At 28.8% G+C, this 24,682-nt stretch overlaps 3 protein-coding genes across 4 annotated transcripts in view; 2 read left to right on the forward strand and 1 right to left on the reverse strand.

Annotated features, from left to right (window-relative positions):
• The window catches only part of LOC117179063 (nesprin-1-like), a 296,643-nt gene that overhangs the window by 168,932 nt on the left and 103,029 nt on the right, over positions 1–24,682 (reverse strand). The window lies entirely within an intron of this gene.
• Positions 5,368–13,267, forward strand: LOC117179066 (juvenile hormone acid O-methyltransferase-like). The gene is made up of 6 exons (XM_033370702.1): positions 5,368–5,612; positions 9,115–9,341; positions 9,452–9,623; positions 12,379–12,511; positions 12,796–12,943; positions 13,016–13,267. The coding sequence occupies exons 1-6, from the start codon at positions 5,566–5,568 to the stop codon at positions 13,210–13,212; spliced, it is 924 nt and encodes a 307-aa protein (XP_033226593.1). The 5' UTR covers positions 5,368–5,565; the 3' UTR covers positions 13,213–13,267.
• Positions 15,579–23,521, forward strand: LOC117179067 (juvenile hormone acid O-methyltransferase-like). 2 transcript variants are annotated; one of them, XM_033370704.1, is made up of 7 exons: positions 15,579–15,676; positions 21,395–21,538; positions 22,100–22,308; positions 22,370–22,541; positions 22,637–22,769; positions 22,953–23,100; positions 23,172–23,521. In XM_033370704.1, exons 2-7 carry the CDS (start codon positions 21,516–21,518, stop codon positions 23,366–23,368), a joined length of 882 nt encoding a protein of 293 aa, XP_033226595.1. In that variant the 5' UTR covers positions 15,579–15,676; positions 21,395–21,515; the 3' UTR covers positions 23,369–23,521. The 2 variants fall into 2 exon arrangements, with proteins under 2 accessions (XP_033226595.1, XP_033226594.1); XM_033370703.1 differs by lacking the exon at positions 15,579–15,676 and adding an exon at positions 16,369–16,562.

Consider the following 24,682-nt stretch of genomic DNA (forward strand, 5'->3'; position numbering starts at 1 on the left):
CTAAAATGTTGTGACTACTGGGAATATTGATGATTCTAAATAAATTTACAAAAACGTATTTTTTTTAATGTGAAATACATGTTAAAGTTCTTGAGGCTCGAGGAACTTCTAAGTATTATTTTGAGCACGCATAAATTATGTTATGGAGAGATATTTATAAACAAAATTTCTAACAAATTTCTTTTTGATTGAATTTACTGATTCTGTTTTACAGCAAAAAATATATTTAGCCAAAAGAATCTAATCCTGAAGAGTGCGAGGGTGTTTCAAAAGAAGCAAAATTTCTTATTTTTTGGGGGGGAGATGGGTCATTTTGTAAGGTAATAAAACCAAATTTGGGAAAATCGGTCATTTTGTAAGGTTTCCAAAGAAAGTTAATACGTATTGTTTATTTCTTCGATTGGAAATTATTAGGACAGAAAATTTTAAAAAACAGTCTAATAAAAAATGAAAAATTAATTATGTTATCGAAAATAAGAATTGATTGCTCTATAAACCTCTGACAAGTCGGAGGATTAAAATTTTTAATAGAACATGAAAAAAAATTTTAAGATTTAACATAAAAAAATTCGCCAAAGTAGGCAATATGCGCCTACAAAAAAAGGTCTCGTAGCCTATTAAGCCGTTCAACCCCTCAACCCTTCGCCTCTTCATCCCCTCCTTGTCTTGAATCTTGGTTCGAATCTCGCCTCGAATCTTGTTTTAAATCTCGTCTCTAATCTTGTCTTGAATCTCGATTCGAATCTCGCCTTGAATCTTGTCTTGAATCTTCTCTTATCTCGATTAAAAATTTTTACTGAGAATTTAAAACCCGAAAAAGATGAAAAAATAAATTGAGCTAAATTAGCAACAAGTTTCCAATTGGGTGCCTATAATTGTCACTGAGGGATGAAAAATGAACGTGATGCGTGAGGCCATGAATAAAGAAATAGCATAATTAAGGTTGTTTGACTTATTTACTGTGAGTAAAGAATAGGAAGTGCAAGATTAACGATCGCGTGTCCAACGATTTTCCATCCCCTTGTGTTACCCTTTTTAATCTCTCGAAAGAAATTCCGGTCTCGTCGGTGCCATGGCACCAGTATAGTTTTCCGAAAGACAAGAAAACATTACGTGAATCCTATACATTTATTTCGCTAAACCATGACACACGGCATTGCATAATTTAAATTTCATTTATGTCCTCTCGCGCATCTCGTGACTAGAAGTTCGTGACTTCAAATATGCTGCAATTCCATACGGATACGAATTCTAAAAGAACTTTGATGATATTATCGAAATGGCGTTCAAGATTCTTGACCTCACTTGTTCCTTTCATTTCTGGATACATAATATGAGATTCATCGCTAGTACTTTTATTATTTTCAAAATATTCACAGAAATATAAGTAAAATCGAATAAAGTGAGAATCCCTAAAACCTGTCACCTTCTGTCATTCGCCCAATTATAATTCCAAAATCCGCAAGTTATTGAGAATTTTAAGAAATGCTAGGAAAATGATCGGGATGCAAGAAACCCGGCAATTTAGCAATTTTACGAGAAATAATGGCAGGAGAATTCCCTACAAAGTTCTGATAATTTTTTAAATATTTTTGATATTTTCCCGAAAATAATTTCGGAACTATTTTGGTCGTGTGAACGCCCGTACGTCGTACTTTTCCGTAGGAGGCGAAGTGAGTAAAAATCAGGGTGAAAGCGAATCCTCCTGTTTGTTTTGCAACAAAATTATCATCTAGTCACTGCCTGCAAGTACCATTCAAATTTGATTTTAAATTTGATGTTACGTCTACTACGAAAAGTTAATTGTTCTTTAAAGCACAGACAGTAAGAAAATTTGGTTAAAATGTGAAATATTTTCCCAATGAGGTTTTTGTTATCTAATCTTTTCCCATAACTTTATATTTTATTTGTCCTAAAATGATTATAGCTTTTGGAATGATAGCCTTGAGATATTGCCATATAGACCTTTGATCCAATATCGAATCCAAAAATGATCAAATCTCTTGCTCTGTTTAATTGTTTCAACAAAAAATGGAAAAGTAAAATATTCAATTAAAAAATTCATGGTAAAAACAATCGAATTTGCAACAAAATTGTTCAAATTTAAACAAAAAAGATGAGTCTTCAGAGAAAAAAAAATGGTTCAGAAAGTATTTCAACTTTGACACAGCTAGTAGAATGCTCAATGAGAAAAAATTAATTATGAATAAAAAATAGAGAAGATACATTTTCAGATAAAAAAAATTTATTTTTCACAAAAAAAAAGAAATTTCATCAAAATGGTAAGATTATCAAATAAATAGATTAATTGTTAAGACCAAACGCCTTATTTTTTAATAAAATGATTGAATTGGCAATTCAAAACATGAATGGTCAAAGAAAGAATTTATTTCTAACTAAAAATTTTAATTTTTTACCAAATTCTGGCATTTTCAAACACATAAGACGTATTTTATACAAAAATTGATTTTTTTACCCAAAGATATGAATTTTCAACAAAAAAGTTCATTTACAACCAAGTAATTAATGTTTTAATCAGAAAAAGAAATGAATTCTCAACGCAACATGCAATAACTAATATTTGAACCAAAAAATATTTTGAGTTGAAATCAAAGACAGTCGACTTTAACTAATAAAAGTGAATTTTTAACCAAATTGTTGAGTTTTTAATTAATAAGGTCACATTTTTAACGAAAAAGGGAATAGTTGATGTTTACTTAAAAAAAAAGAATGAAAACGAAAAAAAAATTTAATAGGGGAAAATATGGGGAATAGGGGAAAGAGTGTTAAGTCTGAAATATGAAAGTGATTTTATACTTCTAACTTATTATTTAACTGTATCTTTGCAGTTAGATCTTTCGCAAAAATGCATAGACTATGCTAAAATTCATTATCAGAAAAAGTTATAAATGATTTTTTCAATCCAGAAAAATGTTTGAAGAATTTAATTAAAAACAACCTCATACTTGTATCGAATAGTTTTAAAATATTCATTGTTCGACTCACGGTTATGTAAAATTACACGGGAAATAACTTAGCACTGATTCAATAAAATAATAATCCGAAATAGATACGGAGATATTTTATTGTTTCAATGCCTTTTTCCATGCAATATATGAAAAAACGGTATCTATATGTTTCTTAAAATAATATTTCTTTATGAAAAAAGTATAAAGAAATAAGTATGAGGAACATAATTTTATACTTTAAAGATGAAAAAGACTTAATGAGTAGGTGACCATTGAGAAATATCATAGTTATAAAAGAAATTCTTTTTTCTAATATTTATATCACATTTCAGCACTTTTGCTTTCTATAAATTCTTTTATTGGCCGAAAGCCAGATAGTATGCGAGATAAATATACGCATGAATTGTAGCAAGAATTTTTTAAACAAGGAAATTTTTACAAAAGGATGGGTAAATATGTTTCGGAAGACCAAGATTTCTTGAACCTATATAATTATATGGCGATCCACTTGAAAAAACCTATATCTTAATTGAAATAATAATAATTTTTTTATGATGAAATCGTTGAAGCATTATTATTTTGTATAGAAGAGTCTAAGAGGCTCGTTTTTGTTTTCTACAATAAAGTACAAGAAGAAATTTAAGCGGCATGACTTCACAATATAACTTCACGAATAAGTAAGCGTTTACAATACATTATGTAATTTGATAGATTTTTTCCTTTTAAACCTTTTTGATTGGTTTATAATGCCATACTATAAGCGGCTTTTCCTGACAAAAAGGAAATTTTTTAGAAAAATCATTCTGCATGATGAAAAATGTATTTTCTCCAAGACCACATTTGCATGAATTACTCAATTGAGCACTTGAAACAAAACTTTTCTTGAATTATTTCAAATCTTTTATTTCCGAATATCTTATTTCGAGAAAATCAGAGCGAATATCAAAAGGTCAATCAATCTGGTTTGTTGCAACAAACTACTCTTAAAGTTACAGTAATATTATATTTGAAATAATAAATCACTTTTTCTTGTAAAAACAAAGTCAACAATTTGTTTTGAATTTTACAAATCGCTATTGAAAGATTATAAAAGTTCATCAAATATTACTCAATAAATCATTTCACATTAACAGGCGCCGATTTACATACAATACAGTACTGTTCTATTTTCAAATTAAAAAACAAAATACTTTCTTGATATAAAAACGGTAAATAATTTTCTTTCGAATTTGAAAAAAAACGGTATTGACATGTAGGTCATGGAAGATTATGAAAGGTGCATCAACACGACAATAGATACGTCTCGAAGACCCAAAAAATCCATCATAAACAGAATTATTATTTTTCTAATATTAAACAGTTTTTCTCATATAAACATGATAAAAAAATATTTTTTTTAATTTATAAATCGATATTCCTAGAGCCTAAGAGCTTATGAAAGGTTCGTCGATAGGTCATACGACGCGTCTCGAAGACGCAAAAGACGTATAGATACAGTAGATTTGTTACCATTTTTATATGGAGAAAGTTTCTTTTCAAATATTAATCATTATATCGTTATTGAGTCAAATATACTTGTATAGATCCCATGACAATCATTTGCAACAATCAAATGCAAAAAATTTACCAACTAGCACATGAATTTATAAAATCAGAATTAGCCAACTATTTTTGGCAAAAATATTTATGGTGTCTATTCTAGGAAACATTAAAAATATGACTAACATTTCATAGAGCACAGATAAAAAACTAGAGATTCAATTTTGTTTCAGGTCATTTTATGATAAACTTATTTTAAACACGCTGCCTTTTGCAAGGTGTTATGGTTTTAATACAAGTTAATTTTGCGAGGAACCTGCTTATCTTTGGAGAAGGTAACAACCGATCAGTGAAGATATCTTTCGCCGACTGCGAAAATGGAGCTATTAATTAAAAAAAATTTAATTAAATCTTTTCTGAAAAAAAATATTCTCATTTGCTTCGCTGGGAATCGAACCACAGGACTACCGATTGCGGGTCGGTGCTCTTACAAAGAATCTGTATTATCATCGGAGACGGCAATATCCGGTCAGTGAAAATATCCTTCACGGACCGTAAATATGAAAATCAACAGTATCAATCTAAGTTAACTCCTCAAATAACAGAAGTATTTTAACGTCTTTTCAGACTAGATGGAGCTCTAAATTTTTAAAAATTTAAATTAAATTTTTTCTGACAAAAGATCTTCTCATAACACTTCTCATAACACTTTGCAAAAGATAGTGTGTGTCTGAAAAAATACTTTTCTTTCGATCCCTCCAGTAGCTTAGAGTTAAGAGCACCTAACATCGTAATAGCACTAAACATCGTAATAATAGTATCAAAATTTCCACTCGGGCATGCGCGATGTCAGAAACTAACAAGAGAGCATCCATTCGACTGGGAAGTGCATTACATGAAACATTCATCATCTCATTGAGCAAATTTTTATGCGAAAACTAATTAAATCATTTTCAAAAAGTGATTTCGCTAATGTTGAAGTGAATAGTCTTTTTTCGTTTACAAAAAATTAATCATCCAGTTATTGCATTCAACTGTCATTCAAATTCGCATATCGATGCTGCGTCTACTGCAAAAAGCTATTTGTTCTTCAAAGCACCAACAGTAAGCAAATATTGTATAAGCATGGAATATTTTGTTTGATAAGGTTTATATGAAGCGCGCTTTGTATGAAGCGCATTTCATTTTATTTTATATATTCTAATAGCCGAAGGGGCAGAGCTTAGAATACCGGATTATATTTATCTTAAAATTATTGTAGCTTTTGAAATTAGCTTTAAGATGAGAGTGACATTAAATCTTAGATTTTTATTAATTACATATGGATCGCGGATATTGTCATATGGAACTTTGATCCAATGTCATTGCGCGAGGCTCGCTTCGCCTCGGAGTTTGAGCACGCCTAGCGCACGCGAATTTTGATTCTCGCGCTTCGCGCTCAAAAATGTGTTGAACTTGCGCTACGCGCTTGGTCTTTCTAATTCCCCCAAATTTGTGGACATGACTTTTAAAATTAAAGGTTAAAGCATCGACAATTGTAATTTGGTGATTGCAAATTCTCTTTTGTTAAGGCTCCTTAGGCTTTAACGAACACATTCTCATCACGTGTATCGTGCTTCGCACGCGATTTTGTCCACAATGTGAACTTTTCTAAATTATGTTCAACACTATTATATCAAATGTATATTATATTTATTTATGTACATCTGGCTTATGATCTTGTTTTTATAATTAAAAAAAAACTCATTCCATAAAAAAACTATTTTGTTATTAAACATTTTATTTCAACTTGTATCGTTCACCCATAAATTTAATTTATTGATTTTCAATGCTATTTTTTATGATTTAAAATAAAAATACGCATCCTAGCTTAAAGTCGTTTTAAGAAAATGTACAGATATAATTTGGGCGAAAAATTTTAAATAAAATTTTATTGTAGCTTGTATAATTTTTCTAAAGAGTTAATTTTTTTATTTTTAATGTATTTTCATAACAAGAGCTTATAAAAAAGTTGTAGAACTTTTTTGGTTAATCAACTTTTGTCTTTTAATTTTTTTCGCCTCTTATGTCGTTTTTTCAAGAATATAATTTCTTTATTTTTAATCTAATTTTTGCGGTTAAAAAAAAATTTACTTATCCTTTCAAAAATTTATAAATACAGAATTTGTAGATACTTTTCAGGTGAGCAACTTTTGTCAATTAATTTTTTTCTCGTGCCTTGCGTCGTTTTTACAAAAATTAAATTTGGTTATTTTAAATTTTTTGTCACGATCAAAACAAATACTACGCATCGCATCAAAAAATTATTGATGACCAATTTGTAGCAATTTTTTTGGAGAGCAACTTTTGCCGATTCATTTTTTTTTCATAGCTTGTGTCGTTTGTCCAAAAATTTTATTTCGTTATTTTTTACAAATAAAATAAAAACTACGCGTCCTGTCAAATTTGTAGATCTTTTTTGTGTGCACAATTTTCAATGAATCATAATTTGTCGTATCTTGCATAGTTTTCCGCACAATGGAATTTTGTATTTTTCATTATTTTTTCTGACCAAATTTAAATGTTCGATTTTTCAAGAAAATTTAAAAGGTTGTTATAGTAATCTTGTAGGGCTTTCAAAAAGAGATATTTTTAATCTTTTCACATTTTTTCTTATCGTGCGTTATTTGGCTTAAGATTTTCATTTTCGTTTGTTTTTTTTGAATTTTGTAACAGCTATACAGTGGCTGACTGGCATGGAGGCGCAACCGGGAAACCCCGGTTGCCCCACCCCCCTTCGTTGGCACTCCCTACACGGAGAAAAATGGATGTTCAAACGTAACATCTACATGTTCAGCGTTAACATATTTTATGTTTAGCTATAGGACAACAATCTAGATGTTCAAAGCTAGCATTTGTAGATCTTAAAAAGTCAGATGGAACTCTCTAAGATGCAAAATGTTCAGCTGAAATATCCTGGATATTACATGTATGGTTATGTCAAATAACGCCTGTAAATATTTGAGGAGTTTACTTATTTATGGTAATTTAAGGAATTGATTGATAAACTATTTGTGAATTTAAAATAAAAATTTAATGTTCGTACACGAAGAAAAACAGATAAAGGGTATGAAATATCGATCAGATGATACATTCAGTCAAATTGAGGTTATGTTCAATATTTTAAATTTAAAATAAAAGAGGGGTAAGTAATCAAAGAAGAAATAATATGTAATCTGAATTTAAAATTATATCTATTTTAAGTTACATAAACTCAATTTTTATTTTAAATTCATTAACATTTTGTAAAATGTGTTAAGTCAATAAACCTGCAACTTAAAATCATTGTTCCCTCCTATGGAAAGAAAAAAATCGTGATCCAATTTTATGTAAGGATAGTTAATTTTGATTATTTGGAAATGTACCAAAATTGTAATACTCCATAATTGTAATATCGAAAATATATAGTGATCAAATATAGTCGTGAAATTCCAATGCGCTATGCGCCTGCGCTCGAACGGTTTTAACATCTGAATCTGTTTCAGTTTAACATAAAAAAAAATTTACGCGTAACATCTCAAAAAGATAGTAAATGTTTAGCATGAATATCTGTATATTAGGTGCTACAATCTTACCCTTTACACATCTACATTTAAACATCCATTTTTCTCCGTGTAAGCCATGCAAAGGCGGCCCAAAAAGATCAAATTTTTTAAACAAGTAAATATATTTTAGACTGCAATGGAAAGAGTGAAAATGGAAAAATAAACCAATAAGAATTTTTTGTATTTTTGGGCACTATGAATAACAGTACCGAAAAGTTGTAAATCTTGAAAAATAATGTCTCAAAAATGTTCAAAATGCGCTCAATTTTTTAATTTTTATCAACAATGGCTGGCTAACGAACTAGACATTTAGTTGAGGATTAAAATCAAATTTAAAATCCCATTTAACGTCCAAGAATCAAGTTAATGTATAGAATTCCTCAAAATAAGAACAAGAATTTAACGACCAAATTTCTACAACGACCATAAAATTTTCATATTGTTATTTGAAAAAAGATTCTTTAAAAACATTAAAATGAGAAGGGAACCAAGCAAATCCCCCTACTTTTATTTTGTTTATTTCTTTCGTCTTTTTTATTTTTATTATTATCAAATCACAATAAAAAAACGTTTGTAAATAATATTCAACCACGTTTCAGAACTCATACAACACCCTAATCAAGGTAAGAAAAATTTGAGCAGGTAGGAACAGCAACGAAACAACGATGCTCACCCTTTGATACTTGATAGAATCTTTGTTTCGCTGCTGTTCCTATCTGCTTGGTTGGTTGCCTTCTCATTTTTCTGTCCTATTTTTTATGTTTGTCCCAAAATTTTTTCTTTTTTTTCTAAATAGGATCTTCTTTCAATTTACAATAGGAACATTTTATGGTGGTTGTCCACATTTGGCGTTGGATTCTTGGTTTTTTAAAAATTATATTTATAAATCTAAAATCTTATCTGATGAGAATGTAAAGATTATATTTTTATCCGTATTTCGGGAAATAGGGCCCTAGTGTGTAATCAAATAATCAAAAGAGAATAGTATTTTATGAATAATAATTAGTTATTCGGATTTTTAGGATACGGATTAACCTCAGGAATTCTGAAGTTTATACAATGCATGACGCTGAAAATTACATAAAGGTATCTCATGCTCAGACGTTTCCCGTTTATAAATCGATGTTGGATGAATTTGAAAATGAACTTAGTCAAATGAAAGGGAAATGCCTTGACATTGGCTGTGGACCTGGAAATCATAGCAGAGACTTAATTTTGCCGAAATTGTCTCCTGAGTGTAGTATAGTGGGTAAGTCTAAAAATAATTAAAAATAAAAGGTTTCGGCCACTTAAACTAATAATGATAAAGAATATTCATATATGACATTAACTTTTCTTTTTTTCGATTTAATAACGCAGGGGTTGATATCTCCAAAAATATGATCGATTATGCTCGAAAATACTGCGCTAAAGAAAAACGAATGACATTTAAAGTCATGGATATTGAAACAAGGGATTTAAAAAAAGAGGACATTGAAGCTTATGATAATGGGTTATCTTTCTTTTGCCTCCATTGGGTTCAGGACGTCAGGTTAATTAATTTAATATTTTGTTTATTCAATGCAGAATCAAAATAATTAAAACGATTTGACATATTTTTCTTATTTTTGAGATAAATTACGGCATTATCATCATTTAGCCCTAGGTTTTAATTGTTTTGAAGTGCTAAAATTATTTAAAATCAAGGGAACATTTTTAGGGAGCAAGCTTAATAAAGTGCAATGCATATCATTTAAAAAATCATAATTACACTCTCAGAAATGGTTTATTCACATTACGAAAAAATAGTTCACTACGTGTTGGCGAAGATTTAGGCAAAATATTTTGTCGAATTTTCAAATAATAAAGATTAAACTTTAGCCCCATTCATTAGCATTTGCAATTAAATAATTGGATGTTTTAGAAGACAATTGAATATTCAACAAAAAAAGATACATTTTTGCTCCAAAAGACCAAAAAAATATCTACAAAAAATGTGACTTTTTCAACAAAAGAATTGAATTTTTATCAAATAATTTAATTTTCAACAAAAAGGCAGAACTTTTAATAATATACTGGAAATTTCTCCCTACAAAGATGAATTTTCAACCAAATCGTGCAATTCTCAAACAAAACATATTAAACTTCAACCGAGAACAGTTCCATTTTCCAAAACAAATATAATATTTACTTGATACTTCACCAAAAAAAAAAGGAATTTTCAATAAAACAGTCACATTTTTAAACAAATGGTTGGATATTTAATAAATTAATTAAATTCTCAACACCCTAGTTGAATTGTTAAAAAGATAGTTGCACTTTTATGGCACAAAGATGAATTCACAACGAAAAAGATGAATTTTGAAACAAATAGTTTAATTTTAAACCAAATATATGAGTTTTCAACTGAAATGATGAATCTGCTTCAGAAAAATTAAACTTTAACAAATTAGTATAATTTTCAAATGATTTTTTAAATAAAGTGATAAATCTTCTACCAAAAAGACGAATTTTTTACGAATATTCGAACAGTAGCAATTTCAACCCAAAATATTTTTATTTCAAATAAAAAAAAACATTCGTATTCACCCAAAAAGACACATTTTTAAATAAAACAGTTAAGTCCTCAAACAAAGAAGAATAGTTTAAAATCTGACAGTTACATTTCTAACCCAAAAAGATGAGCTTTTTACTAAAGAAGATTAATTTTTAAACCGAGAAGATGAATTTTAAAAAAATTTTCGAAAAAAATTTAGATTGAATTTTGAACATCAAAATGTGGATTTTTAACAAAAAGTTAATTTTCGGCCAAAATAGTAGAATTTTCAAACAGTAAGGATAACTTTTAAACAAATTTGTTGAATTTTCAACCAATTTTTCCTTTAACAAGGAATCTGTATTATCGTCAGAGATTAATAGAAATTCCTAACGTCTTTTCAGACTATATAGAGCTATGGATTAAATATTGTTTAAATTAAATTTGCTTTGCAAATAGATCTTCTCCTTCGCTTCGCTGGGAATCGAACCACAGAATTTCTGATTGCCGGTCGGGTGCTTTCGCTGAGAGATCGAAATAAAAATCCTGTTTCGAAATTTGTTTCTCCTTGACCGAAGGAGATCTTTTTTTAGAAAAAAGTTTTATTAAAAAACTTATAATTTAAAGCTCCATCTAGTCTGAAAATGCGTTAAGAATTTCTGTTATTTTCTGATTTTAATACAGATTCCCTGATAAGTTTGAATACGTAAAACTGGCAAAATAATGCGTGTATTTCTGAAGAAAGATTCCTTTTTCGATCTCTCTAGTAGCTTCAGAGAAAAGCACAACGACTGGCATGGCAATTGGAAGTTCTGTGGTTCGATTCCCAGCGGAGCGAAGATCTTTTTTCAGAAAAAATTTAATTAAAAAAATTTTTCCCTATGCCTGACCATTAATATCCATTTACCAGTATTTTAGAATTGTAGAACTAGAAATTCCTTGACTTTGCAAAATCGTTTTTAAAACCTCTGACTTTTCACTGATTTTCATGTTTTCGCTGAAAAACGGTATACTGATAGGTCTATTTTTTTCAAGTAAAAAAAATAGTTATTAAAAAGATTTTTTTTCGGTTGAAGCTAGAGCATTCTTTCGCGTGAGGTAAAATTTAATTGATAATGATGAGAGAATTAAAAAAATAATAAATATTTTATATTGTCCAGGAAATTCATTTTTACAAAATGCTTGTAAACTAAAAATGCTACATTTATTTTTAACAAAATTAATAGATAGTTTAACTGCCGATTATTATTATATATTATTAGTATTAGCGTCTACGTATTATATAAGATCAAATAGTTGAACTTTAAAATAAAGTGTTGAATCTTCAACAAAAAAATTATTTTTGTTATAAAGTAGTTCAAATTTAAACTAAGTAGTTGATTTTTAACCTTAAAAAGAATGCTCAAATAAACATGTAATAGTTGATGTTTCAACCAAAAAATGTTTTAATTTGAAATAAAAAATTGTTGAATTCAACAAAAAAAATAGGCATTTTCAATAAGACAGCTGAATCTTCAAAGAAAAAAGATAAATTAACAATCAAGAAGTTGCAATTTGTAAAAGAAAAGTTAACTTTTATCCAAGAATAGTTGGATTTTCTTGTTCAGTTATATTAATTCAACTCGAATTAAGGACCGTCTTTCTGAAAATTTGCAAAATTTGTTAAAATTATCATCAGATAAAATACTCAAAAATGTTCTCGAATTAAAAAAATAAATAATTTAATTAATTTATTATAATTAATTAATGAAATAATTTATTTTGGTTTAAGGTGCGGTTTTGAGAATATTTTTAAACTATTGCGCCCAGGAGGACATTTTATAGCTCTTTCCGTTGTTGATGGATCTGCGCTTTTTACTTATCCAAAGCTTGCTAAATACCCGCGATATAAGGAATATATGAAGGTGACTTTATTTTAAGACAGGAAATAAATAAGCACTGAATCAAGAAAATATCTGTAGAAATAATGGTCATAGAATATTTTCTTGGATCATATAAATATTGCATTTTCTGTGAACCGATATTTTGTTTATTCAATGCTCATATTTTTCTATTTACTACATTGAGAAAAAAACTATATCCCTATGTTCCTTAAAATGATTTTTATTCATAAAAAATACCAGTGTACCATAAATCACTTATAATAAATAAAATAATTTAATTGCAAAAATCTCATGTTTTTATTTAGGATTATTTGAAATACATAACACCTATCCATTATGAAGAAAATCCGAGATCCTCACTGAAGAAGATTTGTGAAGAAGTTGGCTTCGGAGTTGTGCACATGAGCATGAGGGAAATAATGTTGGATTTTAAAGATGAAGCAGAATTAATGAGTAAGTTACTATTAAACAATATCATAGTTCTTAAAATTTATATTTTATCTAATGTTTTTATTACCTTTGCAGCACTTCTGCTTTCGATAAATCCTTTCATTGACCGAATGCCAGAGAGTTTGCGAGATGAATATACTCGTGACTTATTGCAAGAAGCTTTGAAACAAGAAAGCTTTTACAAAAAGGTGGAACCACGTGCTTCACAAGAACAATCTTTGTACGACTTATATAAATGTATGGTGATCCACTTGAAAAAACCTATATCTTAATTATAATAATAATATTTTAATTATTGTAAAATAATTAAAGCCTCATTGTTCTGTATATGATATATTTTTGAACATCGTGGTCCCAATAAATTACAAATTGAATGGTACTACAAAAATTCTTTAAAGTTTCGATTGCTTTAAAATGGGGTTAAGTGGCTCGCTTTCTTGGTTGTTTTTTTTGCAATTAAGTGCAACAAAGAATTTAAATTAGCTATTGGTGCTTTACGTATACAATCCCTATCACAATATTAACTTTAATTTGATAGAATGTCTTCTTCTTAAAATTTTGCCACAAAAAATATATTTTATTCGTATAAAAAATTGCATAAGTCTTGTTTAGGTACGTGCTGGAAAATTTTATCCATTGCACAAATTCCCAGAAATTTCTGAAAATGAAGCTTTTCATAAATTTTTTTTACACATTCTAACTAAATTTCCAAAACTGAAAATTTGATACGAATTCACTTTTTATTCGTTTATATCTAACAAAACCATACCAGATAAGATTTAAAATAAAATAAAACATTTGTAAAAAAGAAAACAATATCTAATCTTAAAATTTGTTATTCAGAGAAAGAGGTACAAAAAATAAAGCTGAAGGTGAGTCGTTTCCCTCACATACGTCACTAGTCCCATTTTACGGTACAGATTTAAATTGAAATATCCATAGATAAAAATATAAATTATTCAAGTTTCCGAACAAGGCGTGAAGTTATTCCGCTTCTAATTTTAGAAATGAAAGAACTTCAAATTTAAATTATTAAAATTTTGATATTTTAAATTTCAAATACTTTTGTAGTATTATTATGTTCATATGTCGGTAAGAAACAAACCATTTAAACTGCTTTGTTTTCTAAAAGAGACAATTTATTAATTTAAAAATAAAATAAATCTTCAATTATTTTAAATATTTTATTTCGGAACATCTTGTTTCCAGAAAATCAGAAAGATCATCCAAAGGCCAAACAATGGGGCTTGGGTAAGAAACCATTGTTTAAGTTACAACAGTGTTATCGTTTAACTAATAAATCAGGTTTCCTCATGTAAATAAAGCAAACCATTTTTTGATTTTTATAAATTGCTATTGATAGATTGTGAAATGTCACCAAAGCTTGCGTAATAGATCATTTGAAGCCACATGAACAGACAAAGATGCACATATAATACAATACTGTTCTATTCTCACATATAAAAAACTTTTGTTATATAAACAAGATAAATACTCCAAGAGCATAGGATGTCATAAAAATTCCGTTCATAGGTCATTGAACGCTTCTCGAACACACAAAAAAATATGTCAGATACAGTAGATTATTTAGCATCTTTAAATCAAGAAATTTTTCAGATATTGAGAATATAACAGTACTTTATCTGAAGTAAATCTTCGCGTGATCGAGTATATTCGAACGATCTATTGAATCAGCCTGGACAACCTTTCATAATCTATCAATTGCGAAATAATTCAGTTCTACAATTAATCTCTCTGTCCTGGTATAAATACATCCCACGCCTAAACTTATTTTTTAATGATTGATGAGTCAACTGCGACGTTTAATTGAAATACATGATTATTTCAGATAATGACTCTTCGTAGCTTTTTTTTTGTACTTCGCAGAGATTCGCTAACACGAATATCGATATACATTTTATTTGTAGAATCCGTCCGTCTTCAAAAAAAGCAATCACTATCGGGTGTCCAAATTAGATCTATGGTATTCTCTGTAGATTTTCTTCTATAAAGCAAGTCCATTTTCACATAGTGCAAGAGTATATTGTGGTAATTTTTTTAATTTTGAACTGTAAATTCTGCTTTTATTTTTAAACTGGACATCATGCGCTTTCTGGATCACCTACTCCGCTACTTGCACACGAAGATTACTGGATACTAGCGGGTAGTATCTGGATCCTAAATCGTAATATATATTTATGTTTCTTATCTTAAGAGCGATATAAGGAAAACAGACGGTTCCAAAAATCGCGGACTTTTTTCTCAGTAAAATTAATGTTCCGGTCTTGTCAGGTTTTAAATAGCGTTGACTATCCTGGTCTTCTTAAATTCTCACATGGGGAGCAACTCTTTCAACTTTATAAAAATTGCTATGAGCCCATCTGGAAATTTAAAAAGCACTCACACCAGATATTAAATTATCAATATGTATTAAAAGTTTCATCAAAATAATCATTTGTCACTCTAGATTAAAAACTTAAATTGGTTTTCTGCTTTACTTATCCTATGACCTAGGGTCAGCATTCATTTGTGGAAATCCTACGTAACAAACAAACAAGGACATTGTGACGTTGAGTCAAATATAAAAGCGCTACTCTTTGGGGATTTTTGTGTCAGTTCTCTAAAACGTGTATCCAGTTCAAGACTATTCGCATATTGTTCCGTAGATTTGGTTGAAGTTCCTAATCCTCCGCGGTGGTAACTCATTGGATAATTTTGCAAAGCCAAATACTACAAGTAAGTTTTCTTTTGTCTTTTTTGGCGCTAAATAGTATTATAGAATGTTTCGTGAAACTATGCTGTCAAATATAGCGCTAGGACTTTTATTAAAAAAAGTTCGTTCTTTCGTTAAAGAGGGCTAAAAGCAGTCATAAAATTAGTTTCATTCCAAATATTGTGTACTTGAATTAACTTTCTGCCGTTCTCTGTTAAAAATGTAGGATTTTAGTAAAAAAGAAACATTAACAATTTCTTCCTTTGAAGCGATTCACTTATCAAATAGAAAGAGACAAATGTATTGTTTACACTGCACTCAAAGGGTTATAGTGGGGTCATGCAGGTATTTAGCTTACAGTGGGTCGCAAAAGGTCGGCTTTGCTTGACTTTTTTTTACATAATGTAAATGTACAATAATGAAATAGTTATTGGTTTAAAATATGAGGTAATTGTTTATTTAAGATATTTTCAACTTTTTGTTAATCAGGCTGCTTTGTATAAGAAAAAATTGTTTATTTAAGAAATAATGTTCAGTAATGAGTACCAAAATACCTTGTATTGTATTTTAATGTGTAGAGCCTTTATTGAGAAGGAAATTCTATAGAGAAAGAGATGGTAAATCGGAAAATAGGCAGGTATTTCGGGCGCTTTGGTATAACGGTCTCGCTCAGGTATACGAAAACACGTTTTCCAGACTGAAAAATTTTAGTTCCTCCTTGGCTGGCATTCGGAAGAGATTATAAGCACGATTAGTCTAACTTTTTAAATATCTATACAGGATAATTTTTTTATAGAATTTTGTGAGGTTGTATATGAAGGTTGTGCAGTGTGTGTTCCAAGAATTTACAGTGATGCTGAGATGAAAAAGTTGCTCCTTTATTAAGAAATAATAGAAGTACAATACAAGGTATATATATTTTAACAACACTAATAATAGTAACACAAACAAAAATACTACTTAAAAATTAAAGAAAATTATAAAAAAAAATAATAATTACAAAGTTTATTACTGATTGCTCATTTCCACTATTATGACGGACAAAACGACATAGACACTGCAGGGGAAGTGGGTCTAAAACGGCCAGTTCAGAATTGAAAAGAAGATTACTTTTGAATATTAAATATTAGGTAACAATAAATTACGTTAAAGGTAATAATTTTATATATTCCAAACATTGAAAATATAAAGTCATAATTAAACCATTTAAATAAGTATACAATGTTGAGAAAAATGGTTAGATTTTTGGCCGTCTTAACCACACGTGTAGTTAAAATGGCCACCTAAATTAAACAATTATAAACTGTCTTATTTTTTAATCAACTTTGTAAGTAAAGTCGTTAAATGATTTCCAACAGTATTTAATGTATGAAGATAACTTTTTTGCATCAGAAATATAATGTTATAACAATATTTTATAAAGTAAAAGCTTCACTTCATCCTTACTACGCAATATTAACATCAATGCTAATAAGAGTCGCAGATATAGATATTTATTAAGGGTTTTATATAAGCAAACGTAATAATTTTGCCCTTTCACTCTTTCTTTTTTATTTCGTCATTTTTAAAAATGCATTAAGATTTAAAATAAATACTGAGTTTACTATTAGTGTATGTAATCATAAGTTAGCGGACCGAAAACAGCGCCCTTTATCATTTATCATAGTCTTGGATTCAAAGTCTAACCTTAAATTTCATTTTTTTATGTAATGCGCATGAAATATTACAATTGAGAATTTTTTCGTTTTGTGGTCTTCATTCCTTTTTGAATGGAAAGATGATTTTTAAGTAGACCTATATGTGATTTAATATTCTTTACAAAAAAAAACACAATTGCAAATGTTCAGATTAAGTTTCAAACTTGTTGTTTTCAGAAAAAATTATTGATGTATCATAAATTTTTCTTATCTATAGTTATGTTTTTATTAAACAATTATTATTGCCTGTGTTGAAGGAAACCATATTTGTTTATATTTGTTTATATGAATGAAAATATTGAGTTTTTAAGGTAGAACGTTTATATCCACACTTTTAGTATTGTGTTAGAAGTTTTATAATTTGTACGAAAATTGGCTTAAGCATTAAAAATGTCAATTAAGTGCAAATCGAAAGGTGGTGGAGCACAGGAGTTGGCCGTTTTAACCACACAACCCACTGGCTAATTTAGACAAGAGGCAGTACTTTTATGTTTTGTTTATTTTTAATGAACATATTTATTTTTTGACATTTATTAAATAGTGATATAACAGCTTAGTGCGTAAACTATAAATTAACATAAACAACAATAAAAATAATACAAGGGAATCTACATAATATTATGTCTAAAATCCAATCAAAAATGTTAGCACAATCCCGGGTGGAAATTTAAGTTAGGGGCAGGCCATTTTACGGCTGGAAAGCCCGGCTTTAAGTCGGGAGCTGGCCGGGGAGCCCGACTTGAAGTCGGGCTGGGGCCGGGGTTTCTGTTCAGAATCCGACCAGCATCGTCACGCTGCGCTGGCCAGCATCCGGTCATGGGACATGGCCGGGACCTGTCCGGGGAGCCCGAACGTGGCCCGGACAAGATCAATTGGTGCTTTACTAGATTTAAGTAATTCTGGCTTCAATTGTATGAAGAACATCAGTCACTGAATTAGGGGATCAATTTGATTATTTTTTACTGTAGAATTGGAGCATATTAATATATGAAATTCCACATGCCCAGCACACAGAAAACATTCACTATTTTCACGTAGTCGTTGAGATTTACATATCGTCTTTCACGTCGACTCACAATATAAATAATGTACATATCATCACACGTGGAGCAATTATTCTTGGTTATAACAAGTTTACTTATTTTCCTACATAAACTTACAAAATATGATTAATATTTTAATAATTTTATAAAGCAAATATATAAGCACGCATTATTTGATATTGAGTATGTTTTAGAAGTAGAAACTCTTTATTTTCAGTGTAATGAAATTTAATGAATATTTTGAATTATTACCGAACTCTAGGTTTTAATTGTTTTAGAAATATTAGTCTTTTTAAAATCAAAAGATACTTTTTATATAGCAAGCATTTAATAAAGATAAATTCATACCATTTGAAAAATCGCAATAAGAGTTTAATATTGGTTTATTCATATTAAAGTTTTTCTCTCAAAGTTCTATCAAATAAAAGTTTTTCTCTATTCAGTTCACCCCAGAAATCATTATCCTTTGATTTTTTTAAATTCTCGAACTTTTGAATCTGAGAAATAGGAACGAGTTTCCACTATATTGATTACAGGTTTTGTTATCCCACTTAGAATTTACTTAGGCACATGTCGTTCTCATAGATATAACAATCTTTACTCGTCTTAAATATAAAGAAGAGACTCTTTATAGTTTTATTCAAGTCAGCACTAATACTTTTGTATGTACTAATAGATCCCTGAAATAGATATTTTTCCAAATCCTGGTTGGCCTTTGTTTGCACGATTTTATCGTGTAAATTAAATAATCTAGACTTTTCATTTGCACTGTAATAATAAATTGCAATTTATTCTTAATTCTAAAAAAATATTCTAAATGATCAGAATATTTTGGTTTGGAAGTATGCTATTTTATACTCCATTATTTTTTTAGCAACAATGAGCTGTTGAAGATAACCTTACAATTTCTAAAGCTATCAAAATATTTTACAAAATGATGCAGTTTTTTGACCAAATACGATCTGTTTAGGGTTTCTTCATGTAATAAGGAATTCTTAGCTCTAACGAATGATCCGAAAAATATATCAAAATTTTAAAAACTGGATAAATGTTATATTTTATTTTTGGTGGATTTTCCATAATATGGACTACATATTTTACAGTTCGGGCTTTTAGTAAAAAATTTCTTTCTATCGAAAAAATATTTTTCAACCAAAATTAAAATTGTTAGTTTTTTCAAAAACTAACAAAAAACGGACTAAATATCAAGGGAAAAAGGTTGCTAAGAAATGAATTTCCTTTAAAAAAAGCCTACTGTACTTTTTTTGTAAAATTATTTTCTATAAAGACCCCTTTTTCACATTTTTTAATACATGGCACCACATCAATTTATAGACTTATTTACTCAATCGTGATTATCTCGATTCGAATACATTACCGACTCTCGTAAAATTAACTTTTAAATTTGTGCTGGTGTTTCTTTTTTTCATAAGTATATAAATTAATGTGGCGCCATATATTAAAAAAGTAAAAGAGGTTCTTTCAAAGGAAATTCATTGCTGAACAACTTTTTCCCTTGATATTTACTCCTTTCTTCGGTAGAATAAAAAAATTAAAACACCAATTAAAATTTAAAAATTAATTTTACGAGAGACTGTATTGTATCCGAATCGAGATAATCACGATTGGGTAAATAAGTTTATAAGTTGATTTATTATCATATATTAAAAAAGTAAAATAGGATTTTTGATTTTTTTTCGAAAAATGTTTTCTTCAATAGGAATAAATTGTTTAAAAATAAAATAAAAATGTTTAAAAGTGGCATTTTCAAAGAAATCCATTTTCAAAATTTTCAGAAAAACTGCCGCTATTTTCTCAAATTTGAAAATTTTAATATTTTTCTCGGATCATTTGATAGAGCTAAGAATTTCTCATTGAATGAAAAAAAAATGAATATGGTCATGCAGACCTCATTGCATGATTTCAAATTGAATCAGTTTAAACGTTTCGAAAAATTTTTTTCGCAAAGTAACGTCGTATCTCCTAAAACCCCTCGCTTTATGCATACAAATTTGCATAACTTTTTATTTTTTAACTTTAAAACCAAAAATTACGAAATTATCTCATAGTGTTAGTTGTCTTTATTTAATCGTAAAAATGCTGAAAATAATTTGTTGTAAATTTAAATTAGGATGTGGAGGAAATTGGGGGTTCAGAAACAGTGATATTTTCTCTAAAAAGGCTTGTTTAGAATGCGCCCGCATGAACTGTTGAAATTGTTCACTATCCAGAAAGTATACAATTATTTTCTCATAACATCTTTTGTATCACATGCATTCGTTTTTATAAAGAGACTTTTTTTGCAAAATGGTATATTTACTATTTTTGCTCATTTTTAATCATAAAATACTGAAAATACCTATGGAAGTAATTATTTCTAGACTATAAGCAAAAAATAAACAATATTTGGTCTACGCTATCTCCACTATAGTATTGAATAGCAAAGCTTGATTATAGTACTACTTGATAGTTACAGTGTTAAACTACATGCACACTGTACTGATAAGAAATGAAGTTAGTAAAAATATTTGTGTAAAAATTATATTTTTTTATACCTGGAAAAATATTGACCTTTTTCTATAAAATTAATATTTTTCTATAAAAGCAAAAAAATACATTTTATAATCTTTTGTTGTGAAAAAATTAAAAACTTCTCATAATAGTTTCCAAAGAAATTGAGGGAACAACTTTTTCTCTGGCTTTTCCCCCTATATGGCATATGAGACAAAACCGAAGTTTTTTTATCTATAGAAAAATGCCCTTAATTTGATAATTTTAAAGATTTTTCGTTGCGAATTTGAAAAATTTCAGAAAAGCTTTACATGAATAAGAAATAAAAAATAAGTTAACTTTATTATTTAACAAAAATTTTAATACATTGTGCCCGTTTTTCTATTTAAAAAAATGTTTGGCACTCGATCATAAAACTTCTTCTAGGTCACAAAGAACACATTTACCAAGTTTTATTCTTTTCACCAATTTAAGCCTAATTTATTTTTAGCTGCGCCGCTGCTTCTAGACTGCAATATTCATTGGTTAAATTTCTGTCTCTTTACGCCTGGATTCGAATTACCGAATAAATAGACAACAGTTGTGTTTCATAATCTAAAACAATCTTATCAATGGATTCTACAAAGCAAGAACCGTAAGTAGTTTTTTTCAAGCATGAAAAAATGTTCCCAACTAAATTTTAAACGACCTTCGAACAGAAATATTTAAAGTACATATAAATATGTTCTTCTAACAAGCTTTTACATAAGCACCACTTTCATCATTTTTTGCTTTGTGCAGTGGAAAAGGAATCAACGAAGAGAAATTTGAATGTAATTGCAATTTTCAGAACGGTAGTTTTGTACTATTTAATAGTTTCTTCGTTGTGTAGTGCTTTGGTCAATTAAAAGAAAGGAAAACAAAAGAAAAATATGCTTTTGACTGTAGAGTTTCAAATTTAAAAAGGTGCTAAAAGATTGCAGAAAGATCTGAAAAAATTGGAATTTTTGCACAGATAGTCATTATCACGTTTTGGTATGCCACTCTTCAATTTTTTTCCATTGAGCAACGCATTAATACAATATTGGTGCAAAAAAAAGGGTATACTTTGGTCTTTGATCTTTGAAAATCAGAATTGGGTATATAAGCAAATAATTAAAAAAAAACAGAAGTATATTTAATGAAAAATAATTTCTAAAATACGTTCTCACTTCAGGACTGATGAAGTATATATAATGGATGACACTGAAAATTACATAAAATTCTCTCTTGCTATAACGACTCCTGTAATTGAATCCATATTAGATGAATTTGAGGATGAATGTCGGAAAATGAAAGGAAAATGCCTTGACATTGGCTGTGGAGCCGGAAATTATAGCAGAGAGTTAATTTTGCCGAGATTGTCCCCAGAGTGTAGTTTAGTGGGTAAGTTTCCAAACAATTGAAAATACTTACTATTTATTTACTGTCAATTTTAATAACGCAGGGGTTGATATCTCTGAAAATATGATCGATTGCGCCCGAAAATTGTGCGCTGACGAAAAACGAATAACATTTAAGGTAATGGATATTGAAACAACCGATTTAAAAATAGAGGACATTGAAGCCTATGACAATGGATTTTCATTCTTTTGCCTTCATTGGCTTCGAGACTTGAGGTGGATTTTTATTTCAATTATTTTTTCAATTCATAATTACGAAGCAATATATGATGCACAGTATTTAATGAAAAGTAAATTGATTTTAATTTTAGATGCGGGTTTGAGAACATTTTTAAACTATTGACCCCAGGAGGGAATATGATAGCTCTGCTCGTTGTTGAATCATGTATGCTTTTTGCATATCCAAAGCTTGCTGAATATCCGCAATATAAGGAATATATGAAGGTAATTTTATTGTCTCATGGAAAAATTTAGTATCAAGTGAAGTAAATATCTATAGGAAAACGGACAATTGAATATTTTCTTAGATCAAAAAAATATTGTATGGTATAAGATAACAAGCCAGAAAACTTTTTGTCAGTGTGCATCGTAATAGATCAACAGATTAATGATCATGTTTCTATTTAGGATTATTCGAGATACATAACATCTATCCATTATGAAAAAAATCCACTCACATCACTGAAGAAGATTTGTCAAGAAGTTGGGTTCGAAGTAATACACCTTAGCAAGAGGGAATCAGTGCCGGGATTCAAAAATGAAGGAGAATTAATGAGTATGTTACTATTAGAGAATATTATAGTGTTAAATATCGTATTTTATCTAATTTTGTTACTGGCATTACAGAATTTCTGGTTACCTTAAATCCTTTTATTGGCCGAATGCCAGAGAGTATGCGCGATGAATATAAGCGTGACTTATTGCAAGAATCTTTGAAACACGGACAATTTTACAAAAGAGTGGGAAAACATGCCTCGCAAGAACAAAATTTGTTTGGCGAATACAAGTATATGGTGATCCACTTGAAGAAGCCTAATATTTAGAACTCTGAGAAGAATGAGACACAAATAATTGAGAATTTTGACTTTAGCATTAAAGTTAAGGAATCTAGGAATTAAGAAATGAGTCTAAGCCTAAGTCAGCATTATTTACCATTGTTTCGAAATTATATTTAAGCATCAGGATCCATATATATGACTAATTGCACGGTATTACATATGTATATATTATAATATAAATATAAAATGTTATCTAAAACTATTGGAAACTTTTATTTTGTTCTATTACTTAAAATAGAGGATTACATATCTATTGATCGTTTTTTTTGTTGCACAATTATAAAGAGAAAGCGTAAAAATTAATTTGCAATAAAAATAAGTCATATTTTTATGTAGATATTAATTTTATGCAAAGTCAATTTCCCCAAGAATTTTTTTTTTGTAAATCAATTGCTTTATTGTTTTACATGGCAGTGTAGTATCGTTAGAAAGAATATAATGATATATAATGTTGCTTAAACAACTGAAATACAATTTAAACTAGTTTTTTTACTCTTAATATTTATAACCAAAATTAAAACCTGAAGAAAGCACTACGATTCACACATTCTTAGAGAAAAAATCACAGAACAATAATAATAAATAATAGACTTCGTAGAGAAAGTTAATGTACATTGTTGCCTTTAGGGTCAGGTGAATCGAAAACAATTAAATTACTTCGAATTTTTATGCACAGAATGATGGCCATCATCGGTGAATTTGACTAAATCTGTGAGAATTACATAATTTCATTTAAATAAAAATATTAATTTATATAAAATTCTTCGATTGTATATTTAAACTTGTTAGGAAAGTAAAAGTTATAAAAAAGATCATTGTTGTCAATGAACTCTTGTAAAAATATTTTTAAGTGACGTGGATTTAATGAAACAATCTTTTGAAAAATCTTTCTTTAAAAATAAAATCATTTTCACATTTGTATTAATCTTTTATTAAAAACAAAATAAAGTTGAAATGTAATAAATTTCCTCTTATGGGTAGCATTACACCTGTGAAAGTAAAATGCTTTCCCCACAAAATCCCACTAAACTAAAAATACGTTATTATTATTAACATTGTAGTTCAATAATTATTCAAATATACTTTTCATGACATTTTTTGCATCGATCAACATTTGATGAAAACATTTAAACTGCAGTAAGAACCGAAACTGTGAGAAAATTACAGTTGAGAAATTCCTTCAGAAACATTTTTTACTTTAGTTTCTTGTAAAATGAATTTTTTCATTCAAAAGATAACAAAAATAAAAAATTATACAAACATTGTAGTTGGATAATTCTGGTAATACTCCACTTGTAA

The sequence above is a fragment of the Belonocnema kinseyi genome, chromosome 8 (genome assembly GCF_010883055.1).
Source record: "Belonocnema kinseyi isolate 2016_QV_RU_SX_M_011 chromosome 8, B_treatae_v1, whole genome shotgun sequence".
Classification (NCBI taxonomy): domain Eukaryota; kingdom Metazoa; phylum Arthropoda; class Insecta; order Hymenoptera; family Cynipidae; genus Belonocnema; species Belonocnema kinseyi.

Coding starts and splice junctions, on each gene's coding strand:
- LOC117179066 (XM_033370702.1), top strand. CDS start 5,566: ATGCTGCGTCTACTGCAAAAAGCTATTTGTTCTTCAAAGCACCAACA. Junction 9,624..12,378: donor CATTGGGTTCAGGACGTCAG/GTTAATTAATTT, acceptor TTTTGGTTTAAG/GTGCGGTTTTGAGAATATTT. Junction 12,512..12,795: donor GATATAAGGAATATATGAAG/GTGACTTTATTT, acceptor GTTTTTATTTAG/GATTATTTGAAATACATAAC.
- LOC117179067 (XM_033370704.1), top strand. CDS start 21,516: ATGGATTCTACAAAGCAAGAACC. Junction 21,539..22,099: donor GATTCTACAAAGCAAGAACC/GTAAGTAGTTTT, acceptor TTCTCACTTCAG/GACTGATGAAGTATATATAA. Junction 22,770..22,952: donor AATATAAGGAATATATGAAG/GTAATTTTATTG, acceptor GTTTCTATTTAG/GATTATTCGAGATACATAAC.